The sequence below is a fragment of the Myotis daubentonii genome, chromosome 1, assembly GCF_963259705.1.
Source record: "Myotis daubentonii chromosome 1, mMyoDau2.1, whole genome shotgun sequence".
Classification (NCBI taxonomy): domain Eukaryota; kingdom Metazoa; phylum Chordata; class Mammalia; order Chiroptera; family Vespertilionidae; genus Myotis; species Myotis daubentonii.
Window position 1 is genome coordinate 24,478,618 of NC_081840.1, and position 13,512 is coordinate 24,492,129.

A 13,512-nucleotide genomic window follows, 5' to 3' on the forward strand; every position below is an offset into this window, starting at 1 on the left:
GCTTAACAGGCACACAGAGCTGACCAAGATTCAGGGCTGCACTATGCCTCATCATTTGTCATTTTAAAAAATATAATGGGAAACCAAGAGAGAGAAAAAAAAGTGATAGATTGGGAGACTACAGACTATTTAATTTCGCTTGGTTCTGGTTCTCTCTCATGTGGAGACTGGTGGGAGGTAGTGAACTCCTATACACACTGCAAGCAGGGCCACCGGCATATGAGCTGACCCCGGCTACCGTCTCCCCTTGTTCGTTTGTGCCTGCAGTTCCTAAAGAAGGTGGTCCAGGGCGAGGGCCCAGGGCCATCTTTATGTGGCCCGGAGCAGTGTCTCTAGGTCTCTGTGGTGCAGCCACCAGCCTAGAGCCCCGAGGTCAATGTGGACACACCCCACCCACAGACACACACGCTTGGGTGAGATGTACTCAGCTCTGCTGACCAGCCCTGGGACACTCTGCCCCTCTCATTCCTTCATAGCAGCTGCTCCTGCAGATAAAGAGGAAATTAAACGCACTTTCCTCCAAAAGCACTTGATGGGCAGATGACAGGCAAATCCCAAACTACCACGCTGTCACACCTCGGGATTCTCACGGGTAGAAGGAAGCAGGCATTTGTCAGACAGTTCAGTGTCGAGAACTCTGAACAAAAGGCTTATGGGAAAATTTCACACTGATGACTGTGGGGGTGGATTTAGGGAGCTAATTTGTCTTAATTACCACTAATTTCTACGCGTTTAAAAATGTGTTGTACAATCAACAAATCTTAAAGAATGTCAGTAGTTTCAAATTTCAAATGTAAAGCAGAATATAGTTTTTACCTCTAGAGAGTAATTTAAATTCCCAACACTCTCACTCCCTCTTCCAGGTGCAGGAGAGTTACCGCAGGACACGTTAGCTCTAGCTTCTGGGAAGGCCTTCCCTGGTGTGCGTGAGAGTGTGTGTTGGGGAGGGAGGGACTTGAGGAAGCCCTACGGCCATTGAGGGCCTCTGTAGACCCTCCTATAAGATGTGACTAGGCCAGGCCTCCCTGGGTGGGGCTGAGGCAGAGCACTTACTCCCTTGAGCTGGGCAGGAGGGCAGGACCCCACTGCTGGGCGCAGAGAAGTACAGTTTCTTGCTGACAGGCAGAGAAATATGACCACATGCCGCTTCACTGCTCTTCTCAGAATACATACAACGGTTTTTTACAAGATCATCTCTCAGGTCCAATCTAATTCGCCCTGATGGTTTTTGCAGTATTCCCTACCATCTCTGCATCTGCACCGTTCACCATGACTGTTTTCAGCGCGGCAGGCCTCCTGAATTCATCTTCTCTGTCACTGACGACAACAAAACCTGCTTCGGGAACACTGACCCCCCCTCCCCCCCTTCCCCCCTCCCCCTTCCCCCCCCCCCCCCCCCCCCGGGGCAGAGAGCCTAGATGAGGCTGCAGAGGCATCATCAGCCCAGCTGCTGGCTCCAGGACTCAATGCGAACACACTCTTTGACTTCTGAGTAGCTGTGTTTGGAAAAGCATCTACAAAATGACAACAGTGACACACAGCATCTACCCTTCTCAAAGCCTCTAGTGTCATTTCTGCGCAGAGAGCTGATTGCATACAGAGTGACTACATTACCTTAGTCTTCACAGGGACTCTGAGAGGCGGGGCTAGAGCCCCATCTGATTCTTAGGGACACTGAAGTGCAGAGGGGATAAGGGCCGTTCCCACTGTCACATCACTCCCAGGGGATGGGACTGGAATGCAGGGGATCGAGGCCTCTGGACTGCAGAGCTTTCTGGGGGGTCTCATGAAACATGGTGCTCTGCAGGGAGGAAGCCAGGTGGGAACATTCTCCCAGGCTGAGCGCACAGCAGCTACTTTCGAGGCCTGAGGAATGACAGGCAATTCAAGAGACTTATGGGAAATTTCTGGTTATAAGGAGCCCAGGGCTGGTGGAATGGATAACCACTCCACACTGGTCCCTCTGGTCTCCTTCCCTGGGCCACTCTGGAGCTTAGCAAAGAAAGGGGACTGGCAGGCGTGCCAAGCTCACTGTGCCTGTTCCCTAAATCTATTTTCCTTATTTTTAATATATATTTTTTATTGCTTTTAGAAAGAGAGAGAGAGAGAGAGAGAGAGAGAGAGAGAGAGAGAGAGAGAGAGACATCAATGATGATAGAGAATCACTGATTGGCTGCCTCCTGCATACTCCCTACTGGGGATGAAGCCCACAAGCCAGGCATGTGCCCTGACTGGGAATCAAACTGTGACCTACGGGTTCATAGGTTGACATTCAACCACTGAGCCATGCCAGTCAGGCTGCCCTAAATCTTCAATAGGAAACATCTTTGTACCAGAATCTAAAGATGTGAACCTGCCAATCATCTGAACTCGAACTGCAATGTGGATGCTGGAGTAGCCAGCTCCTTTGAAGAGTTGGGGGAAACAGAGCCTTAAGAGCCCGGTGAGTTTAAGTCAAGCATGGCCCTCTGCTTCTCTGCTTAATCTTGACAGACAAAAAACAACCCCCATCCCCTAATTCAATTGCAACCAAATTAAAACCTTTTACGTAAAATTTAGTCAAGAACAACTCAAATTTCACCGAGTCAATTTCAGACAGCGTTACCCACAATATACTTTTAAAATAGAATTGTAAACTTAGCCAAAAAATTAAAGAATTCTACTTAAATGTAGCTTTAATTTTATAGCTTTATCCGACTACAGAGTGTTTCACTTTTACCTATCATTTAATTTTTATAATAAACTTGATCCACCCATGTGTCCACTGACAGATGAATGGATAACCAAAATGTGCTACATATACAGAATGGAATATTAAGAGTATTACTCAGCCTGACAAAGGGAAGGTTACGGTCTGAATGTAACCCCCACTTCCACACACCCCCAATCCATATACGAAAGCCCAAACCCCATTAGGCATTAGGAGGAGGGGACCTTTGGGAGGTAATTAGATTTAATGAGGTCCTGAGGGTGGAATTTCCATGATGGGAACGGTCCCCTTGTAAGAAGAGGAAGACCAGAGTCTGCTCTCTGCCCTGTGAGAACACAGTGAGAGGGTGGCTGCCTGCAGCCCAGGAGGAGCGTCTGCATCAAGAACCACATCTGCCAGCACCTAGATCTTGGACTTCTTGCCTTGGCACTGGAACTGTGAGAAATAAACCTGTTGTTTAAGTCCCTCCCCGAGCCTGGCTATGGTGCTTAGTTACAGTAGCCCCAGCGAACACAGGAAGGAAATTCTGACACATGCTACAACATGAATGAACCTTGAAAGATGTGATGCTAAAGTGAAATAAACCAGGCACTAAAGGACAACTGTTATATGAAGCTACTTATGCAAGGTGCCTAGAGTAGTCAAACTCATAGACAGAAAATAGAATGGTGGTTGTTAGGGGCTAATGGATAAAGAGTTTCAGTCTGGGAAGATGAAACAGTTCTGGAGATGGATGATGGTAATGGATGTACAACAATGTGAATGTGCATACACCACACAATTGTACACTTAAAAATAGTCAAAATGGTAAAATTCATGTTATGCATATTTTACCACAATAGAAAAAAAAAGTGATTTATTGTCTCCTGAATTGATTTACTTCTGTCCCCACTTCTTTAAGTAAGTTCTTTTGCATACTGGTTTAATTACTACATAAAGTCATTAATGAATTCATTGAGAGCCTGTTAAAATGCCTGAATCGGAGGCTGGCTCTTGGGATATGACCATGAGTAAGACAGACTGCCTGAAGGTGGAACATGGACGGAGAAGATTATTGTGAAGAACACATTTTTCAAAGAAAGGCGACTTTCAGTGATACAAACAATCCCAAAAGGGGAAATTAAGCAGAGGTGGGAGGAGTGTTTTGGAGAAATTAAAGGAGCCTCCTCAGAGTGAGGCGCTGCCAAGAGAGGGCACGGAACAGAGAGCAGATGTAAGGGCGTGAAGGAGAGAGAAAACATGGCAACGGAGTCATGGACATGCCTGGGGCCAGACAGGAAACTCACAGGGGGAGATGGTCATGAAAAGGCATGGCCCGAGGAGTACTTCCATTTCTATTAGACCGTTCCACACACACGCAGCATGGAGGGATGGAGAGATGTTCTTGCCAGAAGAACCTCCCAGTGAAATGAGAGTCTCCAAAGCAATGACAAGGAGGAGGCTTAAAAACGAGGAACTCAACAGATGCTAAGGACTTGCTAACGAAGTGGTGTAGAGATGGGGAGGAGGGGGCGAAGAGGGGAAAGGCAATTATGAATCCTAGTCCTGCTCTGGATACTCAGGTAGAAGGCAAAGTCCTTCAGCAAGGTGGGTGCCACGAGAGAAGTAGGGGTGATGGAGGGGCAGGAGAGAAAATGAAGGCAGTTTGGACTTGGTCTTGTAGGGGACACAGTGACATTCAAGCGCAGGTGGTTCAACAGGTAGTCAGGCATCTATAATAATAAAAGTGTAATATGCTAATTAGACTGGACAACATTCCGGACGAAGCCGGGGCTGCAAGGGCTGGCTGGCCTGGCTGAGGCAGGCGGGGCTGCGAGGGCTGAGCCCCTAGCACAAATTTTGTGCATCGGGCCTCTAGTATGAATATAAAAAGTAAAGCGATCAAGGCAAAACATATACTAAGGAACTGCCCACATACAGATGATGGCTGAGGTTACTGAAATAAACTATTCCAAGATATTGCACAGCATGGGATTTTAAAAAAATGAGAGAAAAATTGTAGGGCACACAAAATTTTGGGGGTGATAAGATAGGTTTAAAGAAATGACACACACACACAAAGTGAAGTCTGGAAAACAAGCAAAAGCAGTTGGCGGGAGGGTCCCCCAGCTTTACAAACATGGGTGTCAGAGGGCTGTGGCCTGAGCAATGCCAGGGAAGCCAAGTTCCATGGTTTAAGGATCCTTTATTCAAGTCAAACTAAGATCCAGGGGGATGGCATTTGGAAAGGATAAGTCCTGATATTTCTAACCTCAGCTAATCCTATATAATAAAAGCCTACTATGCAAATTGTCCCCTCAGGTGGTCGTTTGACCTGGAGTTCAACCGCTCCTAGGACGTGCGCTGATCACCAGGAGGCGACTACCTGGGGGAGGGGGTGATGGGGACGAAGGTGCAGTGAGAAATGTGGGGTATCCACTAAGCTCGCTCTCACTCCCCCTATTACCCTCCCCCACGTGGCCACTTTCTGGAGAGCTGGGCCACAGCTGCTGGGACCATAGGGGCTGGTCGGGCTCCCTGTGGATTCGCGCAAGAGCCGGTCTGCGAGGCCGGCCGGGAGAGAGCATGCTGCCTGCCCGCTTCCGTGTGGTGCCCCTAGGCAGCCTGGAGGCCACGCTGCGTCCAGCTCATCTCCATGTGGGGACTCAGGCACTGTGACTCAGGTGCAGGGGCCCAGGGGCCCAGGTGCTGCCCAGGGCCCAGAGGTCAGCTGGGACCTGCCTTACCACACCAGATACTCGCGTTGCGGTCCCCGGCCAGGCCTAGGGACCACACCCATGTGCGAATTTCCTGCACCGGCCTCTAGTAGTCTAAATAAAGGAAGAGGAAGAATTTCACAGGTGCTTGCTTTGTCTCAAGGTAGAAAATGACAGTGAAAATTAGCACAGAACATGTATGAAATAAATTTAGAAAGCATTTTCTTAAAAATACAGATTGGATGAGCACATGACTAATCAGCTCTCTGAGAGGAGAACTCTAAGTCTGTTTCAACAATATTCACAGGCATACCCTTCTGGCCCTGCATGCTGCTAGTGTCTGCTGAGGAGGGTGGGCTGGGCTGCCAGTGCAGCCTTCTGTAACTCTGGGTACATGAAGAAGCACTCCCCACCCCCACACTTAGAGCTAAATGAAGTGGGGAAAGGGGATAGTAAGGCATGCTGGGAAAACTCAAAAGTGCCACTAGTTCAGTAAGATCCAACACCAAGTATTTATATAAATGCTGGTAATACTTCATCTAAAAACAGAGAAAGGAACATTTTTATATGCTAAAATGCCTGTTGTCTATACAAAACCCCTGAAACAGCTGAACTTTTCTCTATTTTTCTTTTTTAAAAATATATTTTTATTGATTTCAGAGAGGAAAGGAGAGGGAGAGAGAAATAGAAACATCAATGATGAGAGAGAATCATTGATCAACTGCCTCCTGCACCCCCCTCACTGGGGATCGAGCCCGAAACCCGGGCATGTGCCCTGTCTGGGAATCGAACTGTGACTTCTGGTTCATAGGTTGATGCTCAACCACTGAACCACACCAGCCGGGCTGAACTTTTCTGCCGGGATCCAACCCCAGCAGGTCCAGGGGTCCCCAAAGGTGTGGACGGAGTCGGCGAAGAAGGAATGACACGGAGACAGCGTTCAGTTGATCAGCAACCTAGCCAGGATCTCTAGCCCGGATCTCCAGAGAGGTTCTGCTTCGGATTTCCAGCGAGGTTCTGTAGCCATGTTCCCTCGCTAGGTTCTCCAGCCAGGTTCTGTCCAGGCTCTCCAGTCAGGTTCAGTGTCCAGGTTCCAGTCAGGTTCTCCTGCCAATCTCTGTAGTCAGGTTCAGTCCAGGATCCCTTGCCATGTTCTCCCGCTAGGCTCTGTCTCTAGGCTCCGAGGCCAGTCCCTCTCCAGGATCCTCTGGCATGCTCTCTCCAGCGAAGTTCTTCTGTCTCTAGGCTCCGTGTAGGTTCTGTCTTCTTGATTCTGTTCTAAGTTCTGAGTCTTTCTGTCTTGTTACAACTGTATTTATACCAGTTGATTCAATCCTATCAATCTCTATTACAAAGGTTAGGGCGTTTCTTATCTCCATTCCAGGGAGAAAAGATTATGTAGTTTAAGCATGATTGTTCGTAGTTAAAGGGATTAATTACCCGCCTGGCACTTAGTTGAGGGGTTTTATTCCCTCCCTAACTTCAGGGGAAAATCCCTACCTGGGGATTCAACCTTTCTCGGAGAGGTGACCTTGGTTAAAACGCAGCACCAAGAAGGTGAGCAAACACATTAAGAACCGTATGCCATATATGCCAGGTCCCTTGAAACAGCAAGGATGGACCGGCTCCCGGCACTTTTCAGAGCACATTAACACAGATCAGGGTTTTATCCTGCATATTATGTATAAACAGCACAGTTGGATGTGCTTCAGCCAGCTATTTTTATTTCAGTCCTACCTTTACGCTCTAGATACATTTCAGGCCAAAAGAATGATTGCATTGTAGTGACTATTTTTGTTGAACAAAAATTAATTCTGTTGATAAATACTATCCCCACAAATACTAGAAAATTCCATACTCAAAAGACCACCTGCAGAGCATAAAGCTCATATATTTAAACCAGATAGAATTAGACTTTATTCTATATATATGGCAAACGAGTATTCTGCTCCTATTGCATCAGTTTATCTTAATGTATAGAGAGTACACAATTCAGTGAAACAATTGTTAGAAACTCCAAACACCAACACGTTTTGCAATGTCATACAAATTCTGATCTTGGTATTTACTTTTTGTTGTTGCTGTTAATCCTCATCTGAGGATATTTTTCCATTGATTTGTAGGGAGGGAGAAAGTGAGAGGAAAGACAGAGAGAAACATCGATGTGAGAGAAACACATCAACTGGCTGCCTCCTGCACGAGCCCTGACAAGGGCCCAGTCCAGGGAGGAGTCTGCAACCAAGGTACATGCCCCTGACCGGAATGCAACCCGGGACACTTTGGTCTGCAGGCTGACACTGTATCCATGAATCAAACCGGCTAAGGCTGACCTTCGTATTAAAGGAAAATGATAACTTGTTCCACAAATATTGTTTTAAAAAAATTGTCCCTAATGACCTTAAGTCTAGAATATTGCATCCAATTCTACAGGCAGTAAATGAAGGTTTTCATGTAAAAGGAACCATGCTGAACCCAGTCATGGTGAATGAAGTAGGTTTGTCTGGAGATGGCTGCTAACTTAAGCTCACATAGCTGGTTTTTCTACAGTCAGACACAACGTGCCTAACTTGGGAGAGAATCAGGGCACTGAAACTGCAAAGGCAACTTTGGTCCTGACACTAGGCTCACTGTTATCGTAAGGCAAGATCCAGTTTATGGCAGACCTTGTCATTCGTTCTAGCTGTGATTCACCTGAATAGGCCACACTTTAGAGATTCCCAGGTACAAATGGAAACGGCGCCCAGGGCAGGGCTGGGATGAGGGGCAGAGTCAAGTGGATGAGTGCCCAACCAGCCCCTTCCATCTCTCAGCAAGCCTACATAAGAAATGCGTAAAAATTTCAGCGATATTGTAGTATATTGTATGGAAGAAATTATAGTCCCAGGTAGACTTTATGAATCTGTTGATTCACGAAGGACTCAGGAAGTATTCCTGATGAATGTCCCAAGTCTATTCTATGCTGGGGATATTCCTGAAATAGCAGCAAAAGAGTACCTCAACTATTACCTTCTATTTATGACTTGAAGTTAAAACTTAAAAAAAAGTATTGTATTAATAAAAACTAGGAATGATGGGATAGGAAATCGAACTCTTTAATTTTTACAAAAGGATATCCATCTGAATTGTCACATACTTCACAGTAAAGAAGAGCCAAATAACCTGGATATCCTGGAAATGTAGGGCTGGAATTTTCCAAGTCACCCAATCCTCCATCATAAGACCTTTAATCTGAGTCAAGTCTAAAGACTACCTGAAACTAAGAAGCCTGAGAGGGATGAAGTGGAGGTTAAATTCCCCCCCTCCTCCCAAACCACTGGCAGCCTCACTTCTGCCACGTCATCCGTACATCAGAGTCACAGCCTTTCATGGTGAGCACCCTGAGACTGCTTTCCTCTGGGTGGCGTGAAGGTGAAAGGCAGACACAAGTGCACGAAGACATAACCTCCAGAACTCAAAGGGCTCCCTCTGGAAAATCATGGAAGTGAGGCATCGTCCAGCATATAAGCTGCTCTATCACAGGACGATCAGTAGCTACAAAAAATATTTCCACTTTTGGAAGTCAGTATGTTCAGCAACAATCCTTAGTGTCTGTGGCAGAAATTAAACTCAACGTGGAATTGAAATATGTTCTGCTATTGTATTACATGGAATCTTGTGTAAAGAAAATAATACACACAAAAAAAAACAATTTCACGTGTAAAAGTCCGATGATTGTTCTGGAGAGAAAGAAAATAGCATCCTTCCCTAAACAATGGTTTCCTAGGTTCATCTTTCAAAATTCGGGCCAAATCATGGATTCCAGTGCACACACACCTCCTAGAGAGCCAACTGCGGAATGTGCAGAACAAAGAATTTATTCAGAGATCTCCTGGATGTTTTTCCTCCTCAAAAATAATGAAAAGTGAGGAGTCCAGATGGGAATGCAGCCACTCTGGGAGAGGACTCTTTTGAGATAAATAACAAGGCTCTGTAAATAAATCTCCAGGATTAAATGAGGAATTCTGAAAAGACAACTAATTTGTTTGTCTGATTTTTACTAAATTATTTATATACTAGGGGCCTGGTGCACGAAATTCGTGCACTGGGTGTGTGGGGGGGGCGGGGGCGGGGGGGAGTGTCCCTCAGCCCAGCCTGCCCCCTCTCACATACTGGGAAGCCCTCAGGCGTTGATCCCCATCACCCTCCAATCGCAGGATCGGCCCCTTGCCCAGGCCTGACGCCTCTGGCCTAGGCGTCCAGCCCGGGCAGCGGGGGGTGCCGCGATCGCACGGGCTCCGCCCCTGCCCCTGCAGGAAGCCTCTGGCTGAGGCGTCCGGCCCAGGCAGTGGGGACCCACAGCTGCAGCGGCCCCGCGATCGTGGGCTTCGCTTTAGGCCCAGGCAAGGGGCCCCTAGCTCCTGGGACTGCCAGCTTGGACCGTGCCCAGCTCCCATCGCTGGCTCCACCCCTACTTCCTGCTATCACTGGCCAGGGCGGCAAAGGCACCTGATTCTCCGATCATGGCTGGGGGGCAGGGCAAAGGCGGCCCCCGGGCCGCCTTTGCCCTGCCCCCCAGCTCTTAGCTCTCCCCTGGGTTTCTGATCACTGTCAGTGGCAAGGGGCTTCTTCCTGCTTTCCCTTTCGCCTCCTTGCATTGTGCCTACGTATGCAAATTAACCGCCATCTTGTTGGCAGTTAACTGCCAATCTTAGTTGGCAGTTAATTTGCATATAGCCCTGATTAGCCAATGAAAAGTGTATCGTCGTACGCCAATTACCATTTTTCTCTTTTATTAGTGTAGATAGTGTTCTAGTATTTCTGAAGTAGCGAAGGGACAATGTTTTATGCTAAAGCTCAAAAGACAGACTAAGTTAAAAGACATCATAGTGTGATTTTTGAAACTTTCAGCTTTCTGTTCTGAATTTGAAGCAATGACGGCTCAGCATCACTAGGACCCCTTTCCTGGCCACCCTGCTCTTGTGGAACCTGGTTCCTGCTGCTCAGATGAGCCAGGGACCGTGTTGGCTCCCCCAGGGCCCTTCCTTCTGCCCGGCGCAGCGCCAGGAGCACAGCCTTCTCCCACTGAGGGTTTCTGATCCCTCCCTAGCTGATCTCTGAGATGAGCTCAAGACAAGCAGAAGTGATGGGGAAAGGGCAGTGGGTGGACAGAAAGAAGTTGGCTGCTTCTAGCAGATGAGCAGGTAACTGAATGAAACTGCCCTTTTCCGGAGCTCAGATAAGTAGGACTAACAAATTTTATAGTGCAACTTACAACTTTATAGCCAATTTTTATTTACATTTTAAAAGTACTTAATCCAGTTTAATTTTTGGCCTAGATTCTATTTCAAAGCACTGCATTTTACAATGAATTCCAGACAAAAGTGCTGGGGCCTTGTTAAGAGCCAACTGGTTATGATTTGTGAGGGAATCTACAGTGAGCTGTTTAACAACAAACCTTGGATTCTCACTTTCTGGGGTCCCTCGACCCCTCTTCTTTTTGCTTATTTTACTCAGGACTGAGTTTTAACACATCCACTGTTCTCCCCCCACCCCCTACCCCCCCAACTTACAGAGCAGTGGGAAATATGTTTGTGCTGTACTGGCTGTTTTTGTTTCTCACCGGCTCTTCTTTACTGTGACAATTCAGATGGATATGCACAGTGACAGATACTCAACCAAAAACCTTCATTCTGTTGCTACTGAATCACTTATCCCCAAAGACTGTCCGAGATGATGTCACAGTCAACGTCATCTCAAAGCGTCTGCCGAGTTCGAAGCCACATGGCTACTAGGTGTACAAGAATGACTTCTGTTGACCCCACAGGGAAATGGAAGAGCAGAGCACAAACACATTACACTGAGCCAGCCGAGTGCTATGTGGGGAATAGATCCTCGTTTACCCCACGGCTTTGGAATGCTACCACCACGCTTTGAAAGCTGCTGGTGCATGCATCTCAGTTTTGATTCTTGATTTCTAGTAAAATATGGGAAGACCTAAAAGCTAGTGCTTATGGGTCTGGTGCTATTTCAATCAGGGGCAGAGATCGGGAGCCAGCCTGCGAAGACACACTCACCGCCGCTCCAGGGGGCGCCCGTCACTGGAGATGCTGCGTGGAATGTTGGCGGCTCTCTCGGGAGGAGGCATCTTCCCGTCTCCTTTCCCCGCATTCAGCCTCGAGGTCATGGGGCTCTGCACCTGGGCAGGCACCTGAGGCCCGTGAGGCCCCTTGCTGGCGTTCCTCTGCCACTTGTTGTTGTTTCGGAAGGGAAACTTGAACTCGTATGAAACCCCCTCATTCATTTTGTACTCCATCACTGGCATGTGGTAGGTTTCTGAGCAACTTCTACAGCACGGAGGGCACAGAGAGAAGAAAAACTAATATTATTTTTCCTCGTTGGTGCAACCACACTGATTCTCATTAACAGGTAAAATGGATCAAACACTTCATTAATCACTGGGCCCTATAATTAGTTTCCTTCCAAAAACCAGAACCGCAGAAGTCTTACACTTCTCCTTTGCCCAACCCCCACTCGTGAGTCTGAGGTGTGGAGTCCTGGAAAATCAGAGCGCCAAGGTCACCCTCGTGGGGGTGGGGAGCAGGGTCTGTACTGAGACCTGGGGAGGGAAGGCAGCGTGACCGGCAGCGTGACTGGCAGGGGGATAAGCCCTAAGATGGGGGAAGCAAGCAGTCAGCTTCACACACTCCTCACGGCACTTTACATCAGGTTTCTACTGGGATGTAGTTTTGAATGTTAGGATCCTGATAGTAAAAAAATTAAGTGGGGAGAAATCTTGAAATCCAAATTGAGAGTCGAATTTAGCTCAGAAAAAGAAAGAAAAAGGCAATTATAGAAATTCTGCAATTATCAGATTACCAGGGAACGAAGCATAATTTCAAATCAGGCTTTCTTTTTTCCCCAGAAGTCTATTTCCTATAGCAGGGCTGTCCCCCAGTAGGGAAATTAATGGCAGGCACAAATGTCTTCTGTTGCTTTAGCCCAGTGGTCGGCAAACTGCGGCTCGTGAGCCACATGCGGCTCTTTGGCCCCTTGAGTGTGGCTCTTCCACAAAATACCGACTTCTGTGCATTGGCCACAAAGTTTCACACTGTATGTGCGAGCTGCACGTGGCATTTTGTGGAAGAGCCACACTCAAGGGGCCAAAGAGCCACATGTGGCTTGCGAGCCGCAGTTTGCCAACCACGGCTTTAGCCCATTTTTGTGCCACCATCCCAACTCCCACATCTTAGAAAATGTGGAACCCACTTTCCATTCCCTTTACTCCAAACCAGGAAGAATCAAACATTAACTGAAAAAAGCCTATTCCTACCAAAGCACTAACTCAAACTGTGCATCTGAATTTCATCATTAAGTGAAAAAATTTACTTTCTTTCTTACAGGAATGTCAAAGACTGAGAAGCAGGTGGGTGGATCTAGAGAGGGGGTTAGGGTGATCATGAGAGGCACTTCAGAGGTAACCTATGGAGAGTCCAAGCCAATGCTGTCCCAGAGAAATAAAATGCGAGCCACAAGTACAAGCCACTTAAGTAATTTAAAAATGTTTAGTACATTAAAAAAAGGAAATAAAATAAGTAAAATTAATTTAATTTAACCCATATGTCCAAAATGCTACAATTTCAACATATAATCAATAAACCCATATTAAAAACTATTAATGAGGCTTTTACATTCTTCTAAATTTGGTGTCTTTTACATTCACAGCACATCTCACTTGGGACTAACCACGTTCCAAGGGCTCTGTGGCAGGTGATTCGTGGCTCCTGTGTGGGATAGAGCAGGTCCGAAGGGCACCCAGCTGAAGGCCTGGCCTTGATTTGGGGAAGGGCTCATGTTGGTGTAAGAATAAGCACAATGGAAGGTGACTTCCTTTCACGATCTTGTCCATGTATCTCACACATGCCCCCAAGTGTACCCCCACCCCCCTTTGGTTCCCCCCCACCATCTCCGTGATAGCCTTGGCTCCTGAAAGTGCTGCTTTCAGAGCATGTGTGTTTGCTGGGTTCTTGCCCTCCCCAGTCTTAGCCCAAGCCTCCAATGGGCACCTTTCCTTGGAGCTTCCTTACCACTCCCCCTGACTCCCCGGAGCCTAGGTCAACCGTCTGCCTA

General features: G+C 47.3%; 1 protein-coding gene across 32 annotated transcripts in view; it reads right to left on the reverse strand.

The window, feature by feature from the left end:
• The window catches only part of SIPA1L1 (signal induced proliferation associated 1 like 1), a 352,094-nt gene that overhangs the window by 49,968 nt on the left and 288,614 nt on the right, over nt 1–13,512 (reverse strand). For all 32 annotated transcript variants that reach the window (XM_059691698.1, XM_059691696.1, XM_059691712.1 and 29 more), the window contains one exon: nt 11,460–11,729. In XM_059691698.1, coding sequence (XP_059547681.1) covers nt 11,460–11,729 — 270 coding nt within the window. The remainder of the gene's footprint in view (nt 1–11,459; nt 11,730–13,512) is intronic.